General features: G+C 55.1%; 1 protein-coding gene across 1 annotated transcript in view; it reads left to right on the forward strand.

Annotated features, from left to right (window-relative positions):
• The window catches only part of XKR7 (XK related 7), a 32,075-nt gene extending 14,675 nt beyond the window's left edge, over window positions 1-17,400 (forward strand). Inside the window, exons 2-3 of the mRNA XM_004464037.3 lie at window positions 9,465-9,667; window positions 10,788-17,400. Of these exons, the coding sequence (XP_004464094.2) occupies window positions 9,465-9,667; window positions 10,788-11,743 (1,159 nt within the window). The 3' untranslated portion in view covers window positions 11,744-17,400. The remainder of the gene's footprint in view (window positions 1-9,464; window positions 9,668-10,787) is intronic.
• Window positions 17,401-18,601: the final 1,201 nt, after the last annotated feature.

Consider the following 18,601-nt stretch of genomic DNA (forward strand, 5'->3'; position numbering starts at 1 on the left):
GGCTCTACCAGAAACAAAGCAAGAAACTCTACAGAAATGCTCCTTCTTCCTGCTGAGGCCTCTGATTCAGACAACTCCTTAAGGCTTCCCATTGATCAAGCCCCCAGCCCTGGACTGGGCATGTTATACACAGTACCACCTTCTGATTTCAGACTACTCAGAGATGGGCATTGAGCTAACGAAGTTCAGAGGGGGGAAGCAACTTGCCCAAGGCTATATAGCCATATGCCAGGATCTGAACCCAGGGCTCCCTACCTCCCAAGGTTGGGTTCTCTCCCTCTGTACCTGGCCACCTTCGCTTAGGGAGCTGATAAAGCATACCGATACTCTTCATCCATTTGTTCATTCATTCCTTCACTTAAGACATAAATGTGTATTGAGCATCACCTATGCCCAGGCATTGTGCCAAGCACCAGGTATACGGCGTACTCACAGAGCTTACGGGCTCGTGGGGAAGACAGACAGTGACTATGTAAGGCTGTGAGAAGTGTTATTACAAAAAGAAAATGGTGAAATGACAGAAAGTGGCCCAGAGGGGTGGGTAGAAGGTGCTTTGGGAGGGGGTGATCTGGGAAGGCCTCTCTGAGGAGGTGACGCTGAGCTGAGATGGGAAGGTGAGTTTTGTCAGCCATAGATGGGGAGGCCTTTCCAGGAAGAGACCCTGAGGCTGGCATGAGCTTGGTGTGTTCAGGCATCAGCAGGACTGGTGTAGCTGGAGGGTGTGCACGCGGGAGATGAGGTCCCCGAGGTGGGCAAGGCTGGCTGGGCCTCAAAGGTCACGGTGAGGAGTGGGAATGGCGTGACCTGATCCAGGATTTTACAAGATCTCTCAGGCTGCTGCGCGAAGAGAAAACTCGGACAGGGCAAGCCCAGAAGCAAGGAGACAGGTAGGGGCTGCTGCAGTTGCTTGGGGGTAGCTTGGACCAGAATGGTGACACTGTGATGGAGAGGAATCCTTGGACTGAGGATACAGCCCTTGGGACCTGCTGTTAACATGGGCGGGGGAGGGAGGCATGATGAAAACTCCCTGGGGCAGGCAAGAGGCAGTTACTTAGGCTCGTTTGGGGGAGGAGGACTGAGATCCACAGTGGTAGGACATTCCCAGTCACTCAGTGAAGGACTCAAACCTGGGTGTCCTGACTCCATCGGCCACTCTCACCCCTCTCCCAGTTTTCTCTAAGCCCACATGATCCCAGGCGAAGCTTTTGATCCATCCATGTCCACCACGGTTCCTCCCAGGCAGCCATCTGCACATTCTCTATGTTGCTGATGCTTGAAACTGCCAAGGTAGGCAGCTGGGGTGACCGGAAGAGGCAGCAGAGATGAGATTTGTTGACCCCTGTCCTTTCTCTGGTGCAGGGGGCCATGGAGAGCCAGGTCTGAGTCCAAGGCCTAGCACTAACTTGCTGTGTGACTCTAGACAAGTCGCAGTCCCTGTCTGGGCCTCAGTTTCCCCATCTGTAAAATGGGAATAAAAACAGTACCCATCTCAAAGACTTGTTATAAGGAATAGACGAGCTGATATGTATACAAAGGCTTAGTAGAGCCTGGCATACAGTGGGCATGCCACAAACATGAGTTCTTACCATCGTCATTAACCACTGCATGCCACCCCCAGCAGACCTCAGGAGCAGGGGCCCAGCTGGCGTGTGGTGTCCTGCCCCTTCTGTCAGCCTTGCATTGCCTGCCTCCCCAGTCCCACTCTGTCCTCCCTCCCGAGGTCCCCACAGAGCCTGGCCCATACTGGGGGCCAGAGAGCTAGTCGGGAGGGGGTGGTTCCTGGATGGAGAGGGAGCGGGGGAGCCGCTGGAAGCTGCTGTGTTTTTGGCCCGGAGTTGTGAGGGGGTGTGGGGAGGGGCGAGAACACACACACGGAAATGCCAAGACCGACAGATGGAGTAGCTGAGGATGTGAGAGACGCAGACAGACAGAGAGACCCGGAGTCAGGGGGAGGAGGAGCAGGCAGGGGAGGACGGCCGGGAAACTGGCAGTCACGCTGAGCCACGAGCTGAGCAACAGACCAGCAGATGGACCAAGCAGCCAAGACTCTGAAAGACAGACAGACACAGACCCACGGCAGACCCAGGATCCAAGACAGACAGACGGTCAGAAAAGGAGATCCAAAATCCCAGGACACAGATACACTCTCTGGGCCTCCAAAGGACAGACAGATTGATGTTCCCAGCCTCTAGGGGCAGACAGACAGGCTAACCAGGATCCTGGGGTTAGATTATTGCAACAACAAATGGCTTTAGCTCCTGGGGGACAAACAATTTGACCCACAGTCCAAGATGAACTGGCCCAGGATCCCAAAGTGAGACTGACTGACAGACAAATAGATTGATCAGCTGGCACAGTAACTGAGGAATGGAGAAATGGGCTGGCCAGGCATTCAAGGGACAGGCCTGATGGACAGACAGGCTGACTCAAGCCACAAGCTGATCTGCGCCACAGACAGACGCAATGACCCAGGATCAGAGGGCAGACAGAGCAGCCGGCCCAGGCTCGCGCCCACACCATCGTCCAGTGGAAACTCAGCATGAGCAAGATGAGAACAAAGAATAGGAGACAGGGTGTCCCAGCTGCTAGACCCAGAAGCTTCATGGCTTCTCTGAGAGGAGGGATCTCCTCACCCTTCTCCTCTCCTGCCCATTGGAGAGGAGCCGCCCAGCTCTGGGAGATGCTGGGAGGTGCCTGGGTCACAAGAGGCAAGCAGGCCTGGGGAGGAGGGAATGAGCTTCCATCTATTTCTTTTTTTTTTTTTTTAAGATTTCATTTTATTTCTCCCCACCCCCTCATTGTTTTGCACTTGCTGTGTCTGTTCCTCATGTGCGCGTCTTCTTTTTAGAAGGTACCAGAAACTGAACCCAGGACCTCCCATGTGGGAGGGAGGCACCTAATCGCTTGAACCACCTCCACTCCCTGCTTTTTTTTTTTTAAAAAACCTTATTTTCTTTCTTTTTTTTATTTTTATTTTTTAAAGATTTATTTATTTATTTTTTTATTTATTTAATTCCCCTCCCCTCCCCCGGTTGTCTGTTTTCTGTGTCTTTTTGCTGCGTCTTGTTTCTTCGTCCGCTTCTGTTGTCGTCAGCTGCACGGGAAGTGTGGGCGGCGCCATTCCTCGGCAGGCTGCTCCCTCCTTCGCGCTGGGCGGCTCTCCTTATGGGTGCACTCCTTGCACGTGGGGCTCCCCTACGCGGGGGACACCCCTGTGTGGCACGGCACTCCTTGCGCGCATCAGCACTGCGCATGGGCCAGCTCCACACGGGTCAAGGAGGCCCGGGGCTTGAACCGCGGACCTCCCATGTGGTAGGCGGACGCCCTAACCACTGGGCCAAAGTCCGTTTCCCTCCACTCCCTGCTTTGTTGTATCTTCCATTGTGTTTCCCCCTTTGTGTCTTATTGCAACATCTTGTTGTATCAGCTTGCCGAGTCAGCTCACCTTCTTTAGGAGGCACCAGAAATCAAAACTAGGACCTCCCATGTGGTAGGTGGGAACTCAACCCCTTGAGACAATCTGCTCCTCCCTTCTATTTCTTTCTTTTTTTTTTTTAAGATTCGTTTTATTTATTTCTCTCCCCTTTCCCCCCACCCCCCCCCCACCCCGCCCCGGTGTCTGTGGCTCCACTCCTGGGCGGGCTGCACTTTTTTCAAGCAGGGCAACTCTCCTTGTGGGGCACACTCCTTGCACACAGGGCTGCCCTACATGGCACGGCACTCCTTGTGCATGGTAGCACTGTGCATGGGCCAGCTCACCACACGGGTCAGGAGGCCCTGGGTATAGAACCCTGGACCCTCCACGTGGTAGGCAGACACTCTATCAGTTGAGCCATGTCCATTTCCTGCCATCTATTTCTTGACCCTCCTGTCTGCTCACGGAGGCAATGCAGTCCAAAAGAGACAACTTTTGTGGTCTTTGAATAGAGGGGTTTCCCACCCTAACTGCTGGCTACTCTCCTCTCCTCCAGGCTTGGCTCATTTTCCACCACCCCAGCCCCAACAATACACACTTCTGATTTTCTTTCTGGAACTCTTCTGCTCTGAGCACAAGACTGGGAGTCAGGAGACTAAATCCAAAGTAGGCCTCTGAGCACCTCTGTTTCCTCACCTGAAAAATGGGGCAGTGGAAAGGGTCTGTTAGGCTGCTTATCGCAGTGCCTGGCTCATGCCAGGCCTCAGCCAGTTTCAGTCTGGGAGCCGTCAGAGGAGGGGAGTTCTAAGCAGGCTGGAGGAGCACTGGGGAAGGCTTCCTGGAGGAGGAAGGGCAGAAAAGCATCAGAGAGGAAGGGAGAAGCCCGTGAGGTGACCTAGTTCAATGCAAACTCAGGCAGAGAAACCCTAGGGCCTCCGAGATCAGGAGAAAGACACATTTATTCATTCCACAAATACCTATTAAGTGCCAACTACATGCACTGAGGCTGGGGACACAGTGGTGATTCAGACAGACGAGGTTTCTGCCTTCATGGAGCCACAGTCAATGGGCAGAATAGAAAATAAACATGTAAATTAATAATCAGATTGTTTCAGAGTTAAGAAGAAAATAAGTAGGATGATGTGGTAGACTAGAGAGTGATTTGGCAAGGGTGGAGGTGCCAACATGAGATGGGAGACCTAGTGGTGGGGGACTCTCTAAGAAGGTGACAAATGAGCTTATGAGGAGCCAGCCTCACAGAGATCTGGGGGAGGAGTGTTTCAGCCGAACAAATAGCATGTGCAAAGGCCCTGAGTCAGGAACAACCTTGGCTGGGTTCGAGAAGCCTCCGGTGCATCTGGAGTATCAGGAACAAGTAGGACAGTCGTTTGAAATAAGGTGAGAGAAACAGGCAGGGCCAGATGGTTTAGGGCTTTGCAAGCCAAAAGAAGAAGTTTGTGTTTTATTCCAAGTGTGATGGGAAAACCTTGGAAGTTTTCAAGAAGGGAAGTGACATGATCTGATTTAGGTTTAAAACACAGCCCACTGGTTGCCATGTCAAGAATGGAATGTAGGGGGCAGGAGTGGGTGCAGGGAGCCCAGGGACCAGGCTGGCACAGTTGTCCAGGCAAGAGTTGATGGTGGCTCAGACCAGGACGGTAGCAGTAGAGAGAAAGGATGGGCTGGGGGTGTGTTTTGGAGAATGGCAACACTCACCCCCGCATATACACCTTCTATCAAGCATGGATTCCTTTCCCTGAGATTGCGGTCCTTCTCTGTGAGTGGTGTCAGTCCCAAGCATGGCGAAGATCAACTTCTTCCAACTTCCTTTCAAAGAGAGTGGGATAGGGTACACTCCTGGGGAAGGTTTCAAGAGAGGCTGCTTGGGGGTCAGGAAGAGCCAGGGGTCTCCACCAGAGAATGCACCCCCTCTCTATGTGCACATCCCTCTACAGTTTACAAATTATTTTATTTTTATTTTTATTTGTCTTTATTTATTTTTTTAATATTACATTAAAAAAATATGAGGTCCCCATATACCCCCCACCCCCCACAAATTGTTTTTAAATCCAACACCTCACTCAATACTCACAACAATGAAGAAAATGAGGCTCACAGAGGTAGAGAGAATACCCAAGGCCACACAGCAGGTCATGGGCAGGATTGGGAAGCAAACCCACAAGCCTCCTTGCCACCTTGACTCTCTGATCCTCATCCCGTGACATAAAATAGGATGGTAGGTCTAGCCCCATTTTAGGGAAGGGAAAACTGAGGCTCAGGGAAGCTAGGTGGCTTGTCCTAGGAGAGCTATTTTAAGACCTTTGAGGTCCCCACATCTATCAAATATATTAAAATGCAGCCACGTGGAACATCAAATGTCAATTGTATATAATCAGATAAAAGCCAAATTACAGTTGACTGGCTGGCATCATTTTGTTTTGCAGACATTTAATTAAACATTTATTAATTCTGATTCTGCAATTTTCCCCTGTATTTTTCAGGAGACCGTTATTTTTTCCAGCCTCAAACATTTTCCCGAGCCCATGAAAATCTCGCAGGCAAGGCTTCAGTGCCAAACGGAAGGACCAGCCAGCTTTGGTGCTGTGGCCAAAAGAGGCAGGGCAAGGGCCGAGCCAGGCCTGCCATCCCCGATGCAGCGCGGTCTCTTCGCACTGTCTGCTCACCTCATACTCCCGGGGCTCAGAACCTCCTTTCTGTCCTCCCGGACCCCTGCCCCGGCCCACAGCAGCCCTGGGCTGTGTGGGCCTTTGTCTGTGGTTGACTGGGAGCCGTCAGAGGAGGGGCAGGAGTGGGTGGGGAGGTGGGCAGGCAGCCTGTCAGGTGGTGATGGATGCTGGCCGGGCTGGGAAACAGATGGTCTTCCAGCCTGAGAGAAACTTCCAGGGTGTTGCCCTCCCCCAGCTCCCCAGGCCCCTTCATGGTGGACCAGCTGGTCTCTCCTTCCTGGGAGTGGGGAGAAGGGGACGGAGGCCAGGAAACGTGGTCTGTGTCCTGGGCCCCTCGGAAGCTCGGGGAGCCATCTTGGCGTCCCCCCTGGGCCCCCATATCTGGCCGCCTCCAGCCCTGCTCCTTGCCCCTCCTCTGTCTGCTGCCTCAGCTCAGTCCTGTCATTTCAGTCCTGGATCAAACCCCAGGCTCCCCTGGCTTTCCTCCAAGCCAGCCTCCAGAGTGAGCTTTCTAAGCAACCAAGCTGGTCACATCACCCTGATTCTGGGATAAAAATCAGATTTGGAAAAAATTTGAACTCTTTAGCCCAGAATGTGATACGCTTCACAATTCCAGCCTTCTTATGCCACTGCCCATTAAAACTCTCTCCTCCAGACCCATCAAACCTTTGGTCATTCCTCCAAAAGACTATATTTTCTTATGCCTCTGTGCCTTTGTATCAGCTGGTTCTTCCACCTGGAATACCCTTTCGCCTTTTTTTTTTTTTTGGTTCCCTTGTCTGTTTGCTTGTTGTTTTGCTCATTGTCTGTTGTTGTTTTTTTCTTTAGGAGGCACCTGGAACTGAACCTGGGACCTACCGTGTGGGAGGCGGGCACTCAACTTGAGCCACATCGTTCCCTGCTTGTTTATTTTTTGCTCATTGTCTGCTTGTTATTTTTGCTCATTGTCTGCTTGTTGTTTGTTTGTTTCACCTTTCACCTTTCACCTTTTGTGTGCCCTCAAGTGCCTATCCAGGCTTCTCTGACCCTATCCTCCATGGGTGTTCAAATGTATTTTGGAGCATCTATTTCAGCTCTTATTTTCTCTCTCTCCCATGGGACTGCAAGATACTTAAAAGCACAGGGACTGGCACTGAGCTTCTGCTGGCTATGTGAATGAATGATTCTGGCCTTAAGTTGCAAGGGTCCCTTAAATGGAGGATGGGCAGGGAAGGTAGAATAAAATCCCAGCTTCTGGGGCAGGGGCCCAGAGGATGGAAGATACAGGGAGACAAATTTCTGCTCACTAGAAGGAAAATAAACCAGCCTTGAAGCTGCTCAGAATCCAAAGGCCCTGCCTCAGGTGGCAGTGACTCCCTGTGCCTGGAAGCCAGCACACAGAGGGAGTAAACGCACTGGAATGGAAACTAGAAACTGCCGGCAGAACTGAGCATTGGATGAGAGAGTTGGACTGAGCAGGCTCTGTGTTTCCTACATCAGAGTCTGAGGGAAGAGCCCTTCCCCTTGCTGGCTACTGGTCTGGTGGTGTGTCATGTTGAGGGTGTGTCTGCACCACCCGTTGGTGCTGGAAGGTCCCAGGGATGGGGTGGAGGGTCCTACGTTGGACATTTCTGGCCATGTCTAGGGGAGAGTTTGGGTCCCAGGACAGTAGCTCTGAAAGGATCTCCAGAGTCGTCAAGCCCTCTCATTGGCAGATGGAGAAACTGAGGCTCAGAGAGGGTCACACAGCTGCTAAGGCCTGGACACTCATTTGGGGAAACTCTGAATGTCAGTCAGTCCCAAAGGCCAGGGGGCACTGCAGTTGCCCCCTTGGACTGGCAGTGCAAGTTTAATATTCATACAGTTGGTTCCCTGGTTCATCCTGGAAATGCCAGCACATCACATCTGGGAACAGACTGCCCCAAATCCCTGGTTGCCCAATGTCAGGTTCAGGCCATAGGGCCTGTGAGTCTGTGTTGGGATTTTCTCCTCTGGCTTCCTGGGGAAGTCACTTTTGGAGAAGCCCTCTCCAGTTTCAGCAAAGGGCAGGCCTGAACCAAGAATCAGAGAGTTTGGGGGGCTTGGGGAAGGGGCTGTGGCTGCAACAGCCAAGGCTGCTGGGCAAGAAACCAGGTGAGAGAGGGGAAACCAGACCCAGAGATCCACGCAGGCAGGTCCCTTCCCATCCTACATGGGCACTGCATTTCACACCTTGCAAAGTATCTTCTCATCTGTTTATTCCTCACAGCCACCTTGGAAGGGGTTAACTAATGCTCAGAGAAGCAAAGTCAGACTTGAATGTAGGACTTCAGAATCCCTTCCATACTACTTTCAGGGTTACCAGAGTTCCATTCAATTCAACAGACTTGCCATTGCAGATGCATTCATTCATTCAGCCAGTACAGATGGAGCATCTATTGTGTGCTAAATATTGGGGGTACAGTGGTAAGTAATCAGACTCAGGCATCCTCATGGAGTGCACAGTCTTGTGGGGAAACAGATGCAGGTGTGGAACTGGATAGCTTCAACCTCTCCGTGACAAGTGCCGGGTTAGAGGGAAGCCCAGCTGGATGGGTGGTCTGGAAGGCTTCCTGGAAGAAGTCATGTCGAAAGGCTGAGCCTTGGAAGAAAAGCAAGATTTGGAGTTGTGATGGGGTTGGAGGACAGGTGGGTGTTCTAGGCAGAGGGAAAAGCTGGTGCAAAACTCAGTGGCGGGGGATGGCATTGTGAGCTCTGGAACTGGTGACCTGCGCAGCGTAGCTGGAGCCATGAGGTTTGCTGGAAGAGGTGGCATGAGCTGCGGCAAGAGTCTCAAACACCAGGGGAAGCGGTCTGTAAGCAGCTTCTCTGTGCCCTGTGGTGAGACCCGGGCACTCAGATGGGTCCGGGAACATGCCAGGAAGCTGCTGTTCACAAGAGAACTGGGGTTGGCACCAGGGTCTGCCCCTGAAGGATGGTTCTGCCAGGGGCAGGAACCTGTGTACGGGCGAAGCCCTTTAGGGCTGACAGCAAGAGGGAAAGTTGCCTAATGGCTAGAGTGTGGATCCCGAGGACTTTGAATCCTGACTGCTTCGGTGTGTGACCTTGGACAAGTGACATACCTCTCTGTGTTTCAGTTTCCTCATCTATAAAATGAGGATAATAATAGGGCTCTTGGGAGCTCAGGGTACTGCGAGGTGTCAGGTTGCCTGCAAAGAAAGCAGACCCCAATCCACCACAGAAATACTGATGACGATAATGCTTATTAAGGGCTTGCTTTTTTGCCAGTGTTTTAAGGTAAGGAGCCCGTTCAGGGCGCCCAGGGCTTGTCCCCTGGGCTCACCGGCAGACTCAGGGCAGTGGGAGGGGGTGCGCGGGAGCCTGAGGGCGCGTCCTTCCCGCAGGTACCTGCGAGCCATGTACCTGGGACTGCAGAGCCGCTGGCGCGGGGAGCGCCTGCGGCGCCACTTCTACTGGCGGATGCTGTTCGAGAGCGCCGACGTGAGCATGCTGCGCCTGCTGGAGACCTTCCTGCGCAGCGCGCCGCAGCTCGTGCTGCAGCTCAGCCTCATGCTGCACGGCGACGGCGAGCCCGACCTGCTGCCCGGTGAGCCCCCACCCCCGGGCGCGCCCACCCTTCCGCCCGCCCAGCCTCGGCCCGCTGGGCGGCCCCGTGCCACCTCCGGGGCCCACTCACTGTCAGCGTTCAGGGAGGCGCGGCCCCTTTGACAGTCACCGCCCCCAGGCCTGGGGAGACGCGGATGGCGACGGGCCCTCCGACCCTGCTGAGGAGAGACCTGGCCCCTCCACCCCCTTGCCACCTCTCAAGTCCCCTGGGCCCTCAGCTCTCCCGCCCTCCTCCGTTTCCCATTCCTGGGACAGACCAGACCCCCCTTTCTGCCGTGGCCACACCTCAGACCCTTGCCGGCATCCCCTGCCCCTTCACCCTTCACCCCGCAGCTGTCCTGATCCCAGCCTGTATCTCCCAGGGATCCCCCTGCCTCCCAGACCCACCCAACCACCATCAGTTTCCAGACAACCTGTCCATCCCCTCCGAGGTGGTGTCCACCTTCAGCCTCCTGGGCCCCCATCAAGCCTGCGCCTGGGCCCCCTGCACCTCCCCACTAGGCCCTGGTCACCCCACAGTTTGCCCCTTCCACAGCTGGCCCACAAGTCAACCCCCTCAGGGTCAAAGAAAAGCCACACCTCCAGCCTCCCTGGAGCTCCCCAGCCCCCACACACACACCTGCCCCTCAGACCCCGTGAGGGCCTCTTGCTGTCCCCACCGCCCACCTTGGCTCAGCCCTCAGAACCTCTCTCCACGCCAGCCCCATCCTGGCCACCCAGATCTTCAAATAGTCCCCTCCGTGCCCTCATCGGACCCCACTCCCCACTTCCTCTTCCACTCCCAGAGCCCTGGACTCTAGGTTCCCCTTTCTCCCTGCAAGACCTCGAACCCTAACAGCCCTACACTAGAGACCTAAACCTGACCCTTCTGGAGACCCAAACCATCCAGCACCCACCTCCCTAACGCTCCTCACTGGCAGAAACTCCCAACTCCTCACTGCTCTTGAAACTATCTGCCCCGGCACCCTACAGTGCCATTGCCCCTTCCCTCTCACCTCCTCAGAACCCAGCTCCTGACCCAGACCCCTCCCCTTCTCCCCAGACCCCAACCCAGACCCACCCCTAACCCAGCCCACCCTGCCCCTGCCCTGTCTCCACAGCCCTCTCCACCTCCGCCTCCCTGGTGTCCCTGGCCTGGACGCTGGCCTCCTACCAAAAGGTGCTGCGGGACTCGCGGGATGACAAGAGGCCGCTGTCCTACAAGGGAGCCGTGGCGCAGGTGCTGTGGCACCTGTTCACCATCGCGGCCCGCGGCCTGGCCTTCGCGCTCTTTGCCAGCGTCTACAAGCTCTACTTTGGCATCTTCATTGTGGCCCACTGGTGCGTCATGACCTTCTGGGTCATCCAGGGGGAGACGGACTTCTGCATGTCCAAGTGGGAGGAGATCATCTACAACATGGTGGTGGGCATCATCTACATCTTCTGCTGGTTCAACGTCAAGGAGGGCCCCAGCCGCCGCCGCATGACCCTCTACTACTGCATCGTGCTGCTGGAGAACGCCGCGCTCACTGGCTTCTGGTACTCCAGCCGCAACTTCGCTACCGACTTCCGCTCGCTCATCCTGGTCTGCGTGGTGGCCTCCAGCTTCGCACTGGGCATCTTCTTCATGTGTGTCTACTACTGCCTCCTGCACCCCAACGGGCCCATGCTGGGCCCCCAGGCGCCCGGCTGCATCTGCCCCGAGGCTCCAGAGCCCTGCGGCCCGCCCCCCGACGCTATCACGAGTCCCCCAAGGTCCCTGCCGAGGACTACAGGCGCCGAGCGGGACGGGGCCTCAGTGGGCGGCGAGCGTGCTGGGACCCCCACACCCCCTGTCTTCCAGGTGCGGCCCGGCTTGCCCGCCACACCAGTGGCCCGCACCTTGCGGACAGAGGGGCCTGTGATTCGGATTGACTTGCCTCGAAAGAAGTACCCGGCGTGGGATGCTCATTTTATTGACCGCCGGCTCCGGAAGACGATTCTGGCGCTGGAGTACTCCTCACCGGCCACTCCCCGGTTGCAGTACCGGAGCGTGGGGACCTCCCAGGAGCTGCTGGAGTACGAGACCACGGTGTAGGCCACAGTCTCCCCCAAAAAGGGACGGGCTTGGCTGAGCACACATCAACCACAGTGTTGAGCCCGAGTTTCTGGGCCACCTGGCTGAGGGGGAGTGGATCTGTTGGTCCAGGCAGAGTGGCCCCACCATTAGGGTCTTTCAGGGGAGGGGGGCAGCCTTGCAGAAGCCCCAGGCCCCCTTTTTCAGCCCTGTGGCCCATCCCTAAACTCCCCTCAACCAGGGCCCAGGGGTCAACTGGTGCTACGCTCGCCATGAGCTGCCCCACTTTCCTGGGGCCCTCCATACCACATCTCCCCTGCCTGGCATTGCCCACGTGTCACCCTGGTGGACCTGCCAGAGAAAAGGCCCTGTCTGGGGTCTATGACCTAGGTCCTGTGCTCCTCAGAGGGGTGGGGGTGGCTGCTTCTGTGGTGGGGGGAGATCTCTGAGAATGATGGAGAAAGCCGAGAAAAGTGTGGGGTGAGGTTGGAGCATCTTCGGGTTGGTACAATTCCTGTGGGGTCTGAGGTTTGGAACCTGGGAAGGGGGGACTTAAGGAGGGAGTTGGGGTAGGGTGGGGAAATGGGGAAGTGAATGTGCTGGAGATGGACAGGAAAAAGAGCCCTGAGACATCTGAGGGGTCCAGGCTGACAGAAGCATGCAGAGGTGGAAGACTAGGGGGAGGGAAGTCTGAAATCCAGAGCGCAGCAGATGCTGTAAGAGCAAAGTCCTCAGGAGACCTTTGCTGTGGGCTTTGTCATGGATGAGGTTCTAGACCCTTGGGTGAAATGTCTTAAGGAGCCATTCTTTGTTCTAGATGAAGGTCTTGAGCACTCACCAGGTAAAATGAAATGTCCTAGGAAGATACTCTGGTCTAGACTCAATTGTAGGTGATGTTCTAGCACATTTAGCTAAGGAACAGTTCTAGAGAAACATGATTCGTTCCAGGTTAAGTTCTAGACCACCTCACTGATAAAGTGTCAGAGGGAGTCACTCTTTGATCTGGATTCTGTTATGAAGCATGAGGGCATGGGTGCTCCTGCCTTGGGGGGAGGGGGCTCTAGAACTGAGCGTGAGTGGAGTGTTCTGGGAATGGGTGCTCCAGTTCTAGACTTTGAGGGCTTGTCGGAGTTCTGGGCCCCTGAACTTGATGGCCGGTGGCCATCTTCCTAAGAGGAAATTGTCCTCAGAACCCCTGAGACATTCCAGCTGCCAACTGTTTCCCAGCTGGAAAAAATTAGTGCTGGAGACGTGACATGATGAATCCTGGCTCTCAGCCACTCTGCAGATGTGGCTCCCTGGGGCAGCATCTGAGAAACTGACTTGTTTTGCCTTAGAACAGACACCCCTCCAGGACCTGTGGTCCATTCCCATGGCCCACACATCCCAGGGTACCCATGGGACTGTTCAGATAGGGGCCCTCCCCTCCACCTGGGACAGCCAGTCCTGGATGGGGTGAAGGCATGTAGGAGTGGGGAAGTAAGCAGTTTCTGTGGGTGAGGGAACAGCCTCATGGCAGAGCTTAGAAACCCCCCTCCGTCTCCCAATGCCCCCATGCCACCTAAGGTGCGTTTATTGGGAGGGGACAACAGGCAATGTTAATCACAGATGCAGACCTGGGCTGGGAGATGGGGTGGACCCTGAGAATCCTAGACTATGCAAATTAGAGAGGTGCTTAGCCCTTGCTGGCTCAGCATCCCTTGGGTTAGAGATGGGAAACTGAGGCCCAGAGAGGCAACTCTTCCCACAAGATCCCAGGTTCCTGACTGTCCCATCAAATGGTGATGGTGAAAAGGATGTAGGGAGAGAGCCACACTCAGGGTGCAGGATGATGCCAAAGGCAGAGAGGGCAGGACTGGCCACACACACACTTCACACCTGTAGTACAGTCGCCCCACACCACTGTCCTGGCACCACAGGTGGCGGCACGTACACCTACACCGCCGGGTTGCTATGTGTATCCTTCCTGCCATGCAAAAAGAATGCTTTTCCTTCCTTCCGTCCTCTGTCCTGATCCCCTAAGGAGACATGGAACCAGGCCTCAGGCCTGATGGGGGGAAGCTGACCCAGACCCACTCATGGGTTCACCCATCCTCCTTGTCCTCTGACACATTAGTCTAATGTGTGTCTAAGCCTTTTCTGAGACAGGACCACTGAGGACGGGCATCCAGAGCCACTTGACTCTCCAGGGCAGCACTTTGTCCCAGGAGTTTTCACCTCACATCGTTTCCTTAAACTCTTCCTGGCTCACAACATTCCTGCAAGGGAAGTGTTTATCGGCCCATCTTTCAGACTAAGAAACTGAGGCTCAGACCCTTACAAACGAGGGTCACTCTTGGCAAGTTGTTTTGCTCCCTAGCATTCTAGAATTGCTTATCTGGCTCCCCCATTCTCTTACATCCTAGAAGGAAACTTAAAAATACCCTACCTGGTTGCCAAGAGTCCTTTACTGTTAGTTCCTGGGGACTCAGCCGGTTGGAATGAGCTTGCAGTGCTAGGCCTTTATGGACCTAATTCCGCCCCACCCCAGGTCTTCTCAAACCCTAAAACCTTCCCTCAGGGCCTCTGCCTGCAAGGTCAGCAGAGCACTGGAAATGGCTCTAGGCACCTGCTGCTCTGGTGCTCGGAGAGAGCTCAGCCCCTGAGGCCTGCCCCACCCAGGGCTCCCGACAGTCCTTCCCAGGCCCGAGGACCCCCCTCTCCTGGCCTGACCCCACACTTCATGTTGTTCCTGATGTTTCCCTTGTTTTCACTGGGATGGGGGGGGCACCATTGCGGGCTGTTTTGTTTTCCTTTCTGTGACATGATCTACCTCAGCTGGTGTCTCTCTTCCTGCCAGAATTGAACCTCCGGGTCCCTGTCTCCCGCTCTCCATTCCCTGACCCCCACTCTAGCTGGGATGCTTAGTCCTTCCCAGAATCCCTACAGGGTCCTTGAAGTAAGGGAGGGTCCCAGAACCACAGCCCAGAGGAGACTTGGGGGTCCCCTGGGCCATCTGCCATCCACACCCGATATCCAGGAGAAACTGAGGCCCAGGGAGGGCCAGGGACTTGTCCACAATCACACAGGGAGGCCATGGCAGAGTTAGGATTTTTCCGGGGACAAGAGGTGGAAGGATCTATCCCAATTTTGTCAGGAGCAGAAGAGAACAGGACACTCTGGGTGCCAAATAGACCAGACCCTGCCCCGCTCTCAGTATCTCCACCTCCAGGAGACCAGTGTCCCCTTCCCCAGGGCAGACTTCTACCCCCCAGTTTTTCTTGATCTCCTGCCCAGTCCTACAAACTGGCCCCCCAGGCTGCTGACTGCTTCTCAAGCCTCTGCAGGCTCCACCCACCCCTCACCACGCCCCCACGCACAGATGTGCCATGTGCCTTGTAATGTCACCGCAGCTGAACAGCCCAGACCTCCGTGTACCCTGCCCCAGCATGGGGCTTCCCACGGGAAGCCTTCTTGGTCCCCTCCTTTCACCAGCCTCACTCCTGTGTTTCCCCCCAACATCTGCCGCACCCCCAGCCAGTTCCCTGCTACACCGGCACCCCACAGAGGCGTGTCACCCACGCAGGTTGGGGAAAGCAGAAGTCAGGGAGGCCTGGGATACCTGCAGGTCTCAGGTGAGGGCAAGGGGGCTGGGAGTGCCCGCAGAAGGTCTTGCCTAGCAGCACCCATGCCCTCCCAAGGACTGATGGCCACGGTTTCCCTTGGCGCTCACTTGCGCCTGGAGTCCACAGAAGCCTCTCAGGGAAGTGGGGAAAATGTTTTCTGGGGCAGGAGTACCTGGGAGGCAAACTCAATGCCTCAGGTAATGGAGATGAGAGTGGTGGAGGTGCTAGAGGATAGGGAATGGTGGGGGCAAGCTGGAGAGTACACACCCAGCCTAAAGGCCCTAAAATTCAAAATTTTGCATGGCTGTGCTGGCCAGACTGACATCCATATTTGGCCCAAACTGCCAGTTTGAGATCTCTGATTCAAAGTATTGAGAAGGTTCTGGGGAGCCCTGTGGCATCTGGAAAGGCCCTAGACATGCCCCCCACCCCCGACTTTTCTAGTCCAACCCTAAACCAGCACCTCCTTGTCACCTGAGGGCTGACCCCACTGCCCTCTCTGCTGAAAAGGGGAGGGAGGCCTAGGTATCCCCTGAGTCCCTGGTTCGGGGACCATCATCTGATAAAGGGCTAGAGGCCCCCCCTGGAGCCAGAGCCTGCGGGGCAGTGTAGGCACAGAGGTCTCCGCTTTGGGTTGGGGAAAGTCCAGGTACAGGGTGAGTACTTCAGGTCAGGCCCCACCTGCCCCCATGCTGTGCTGGCCCTGACCCCTGCTGGCAGCTGCTCCCTCCCAGCTGGGGTTGCAGGAGGAGGCACTATCACCTGTGTTACTAACGCACTTTGCTACATCTCCGTGGGAGGGAGGCAGTGCCGAGCCTTGTGGGCAGCAGTGGGCATGTGTCCAAATCCCTCATTCCCAACCAGAGGGGCTTCTGAGCCCCAGGGGCTGGGGGCAGAGGGACTGCAATGTGCCATCTGGTTGGGGAGGGGACAGGACATCCCTGGGTTCCTGGTGGCTACAGGTAGAGGAGGGGGCCAAGAACAACTCTGGAGCAGGGAATTGTGGGAGGGGAGAGGAAGACCCAAGTCCAGGGGCAACTTGGCTCCCAGAGGTAGAAAACTCCCCAGGGGCCAGGCAGGGGTGGCCTCATCCACCCTTCCCCCCACCTCCCTTCTCTCTCACCAACCCTGGCCTTTATTCTATGCACAATCTCTGTAAGGGCACCCCCAGGCCAGGCTGAAGGGGTGGGGGCCCCAGAGGGACCGGCAATAATCCCAGAGTGGAAGGTACCTGGGACAAGGAGGGGAAGAGAACGGCCCCGGGTGGGGATATCCCTGCATCTCCCTCTCACCCAAAACTCAGAATCCAAACCGGGCCTAACAAGGCCCTCGCCTCACCTCGCCTCGCTTCCTTTGGGCTCAACCAACAGTTCATCTATGACCACCCAGGGGCCCGTTTACACACCACTCACAACCCTGCTGGTTTTCTGATTGGAGCAGACAAACGCTGCCAAGGCCTGAGGCAGCTTCTAGGGCTTGAGGGCGGGGAATATCTGTATTCTGTCTGTTTGTTTAATAGAACATTCTCAAAAGCACTCGTGGGCCCTCTTCCTGCCTCCGCAGACCCTCAGGATTTGGAACCTCAAGTTGGGAATCACTAGTTTAATCAATTCAGCATCCTATTTTACAGGGAAGGGCCCGAGGCGGGAGGCGACCTGCCTGAGGTCACGTGGGGAGCGGCTGACAGGTGGGACCAGAACCCAGCTCTTTCGGGGTCCCACCAGGATAACCCCAGCCCTGGCTGCCCCTCCTCCACCTTTCTCCCAACCCCAGGAACCACTAGCCATGGCTGAGGGGCTGCTTTCCCTCCCTCAGCACGATTCCGGTGGTCCCTCCCTCCCTGGTCAGCACCCCCCCCACCTCCCTATTCCTGTCTTCTAGTCCCATCCCGCCTCCTTGTATTTACTACATTTGTGCCATTCCCATCCCCACTCGCCCCTCTGTGCTAACCCCACGCGGGGGAGGGGGCCCCAAGCTGGGGCTTCCGTACTGAGACTCTTTTGTACACCACAAACTTTTTGTATATTTTTAATTTTGCTGCGACATGAGATATTAAAAGTCATTTCAGTATGAGCTACTTGTGTCTTAGGGTTTTGGCTTTTTTGGGCCAGACAAGATGAGGGAGGAGACCCAGGCAGGAGGGATATCACCTGCCACCATCCCTCTGGCTCCTTTAAGAGAGAAAGGCCAGGCCAGGATGGCTGGGGCCCCAATCAATCCCACAGAAGCTCACTCCAAGGCTTTAGGGATTATCTCCAAACTCTGTTTTACAAATTGGGGAAACAAGAGCCCCTGGGGAAAGGGACTTGCCAGAAGGCACAAGAACGAGTCCACAGCAGAATCAGAACCCAGACCGAAGTTCCTAACTCCATCAAAACAAATATTTATTGAGTACCTACTATGTGCCAGGCACTGTTCTAGGCCTAGTGAACAAGAAAGATATAAAACAAGCATGGTCCCTGCCTGCAAGGAGCTTACATTCTAAGGCGTATTGCCCCTGAGGAGGTCTCCCTACCTCCAGGGAAACCCTCCAATCTAGAAGCTCTCAAGCTTCAAAGTAGATCAAAGTGCATGGGGGGGGGGGCTTGTTTTAAATGCAGATTTTCATCTCTGTAACCAGAGGCTACATTGAGAAGACCTGGGAATCTGCATTTTAAAATCTCTCCAGGAAATTCTGTTGCTCTAGGGTCTGAAGAGCTCACTTTAATGCGCCTTCCCCACTTCAGCTCCCAGAAGGATCTTTCTGAAACACAAATCGGATGGTGACCTTTCCTCACTGTAGTACCTCCCATGGTTCCGTAGTACCTCCCATGGTTCTGCAGTACCTTTAGGCTAAAGGTCAGACCCTTTTGCCTGATGTTGACTTTTCACAAACTGGATCCCTAAATATCTCTCAAGTCTCATCTCCGACCTTACCCCACCCAGCTGCCACAGCCCTACCAAACCACCCACCTTCCAGCTTCTGTGAGACTTCTTTAGTAGTCACCCGAACAGTCTTTCCCACCATTCTTTCCTGCAGATAAAGCCCCAGTTTCCTTCAGAGGTCATCCTTCACCCCCACCCCAACTGTTCAGGCCCCAGGAGGCAAATCATGACTGGCGTAAAACAGTGGTTCTCAAAAGTGTGGTCCTTGGTCCAGCAGCACTAGGGAACATGTTAGACATCAGATTCCCGGGCCCACCACAGACCTACTGAATCAGCCACTGTGGGCGTGGATGGTTGCAATCCGTGTTTATAAGCCTCCGGGCGATTCTGACACATGCCCAGTTTGAAA

Source organism: Dasypus novemcinctus, chromosome 24 (genome assembly GCF_030445035.2).
Source record: "Dasypus novemcinctus isolate mDasNov1 chromosome 24, mDasNov1.1.hap2, whole genome shotgun sequence".
Lineage (NCBI taxonomy): Eukaryota > Metazoa > Chordata > Mammalia > Cingulata > Dasypodidae > Dasypus > Dasypus novemcinctus.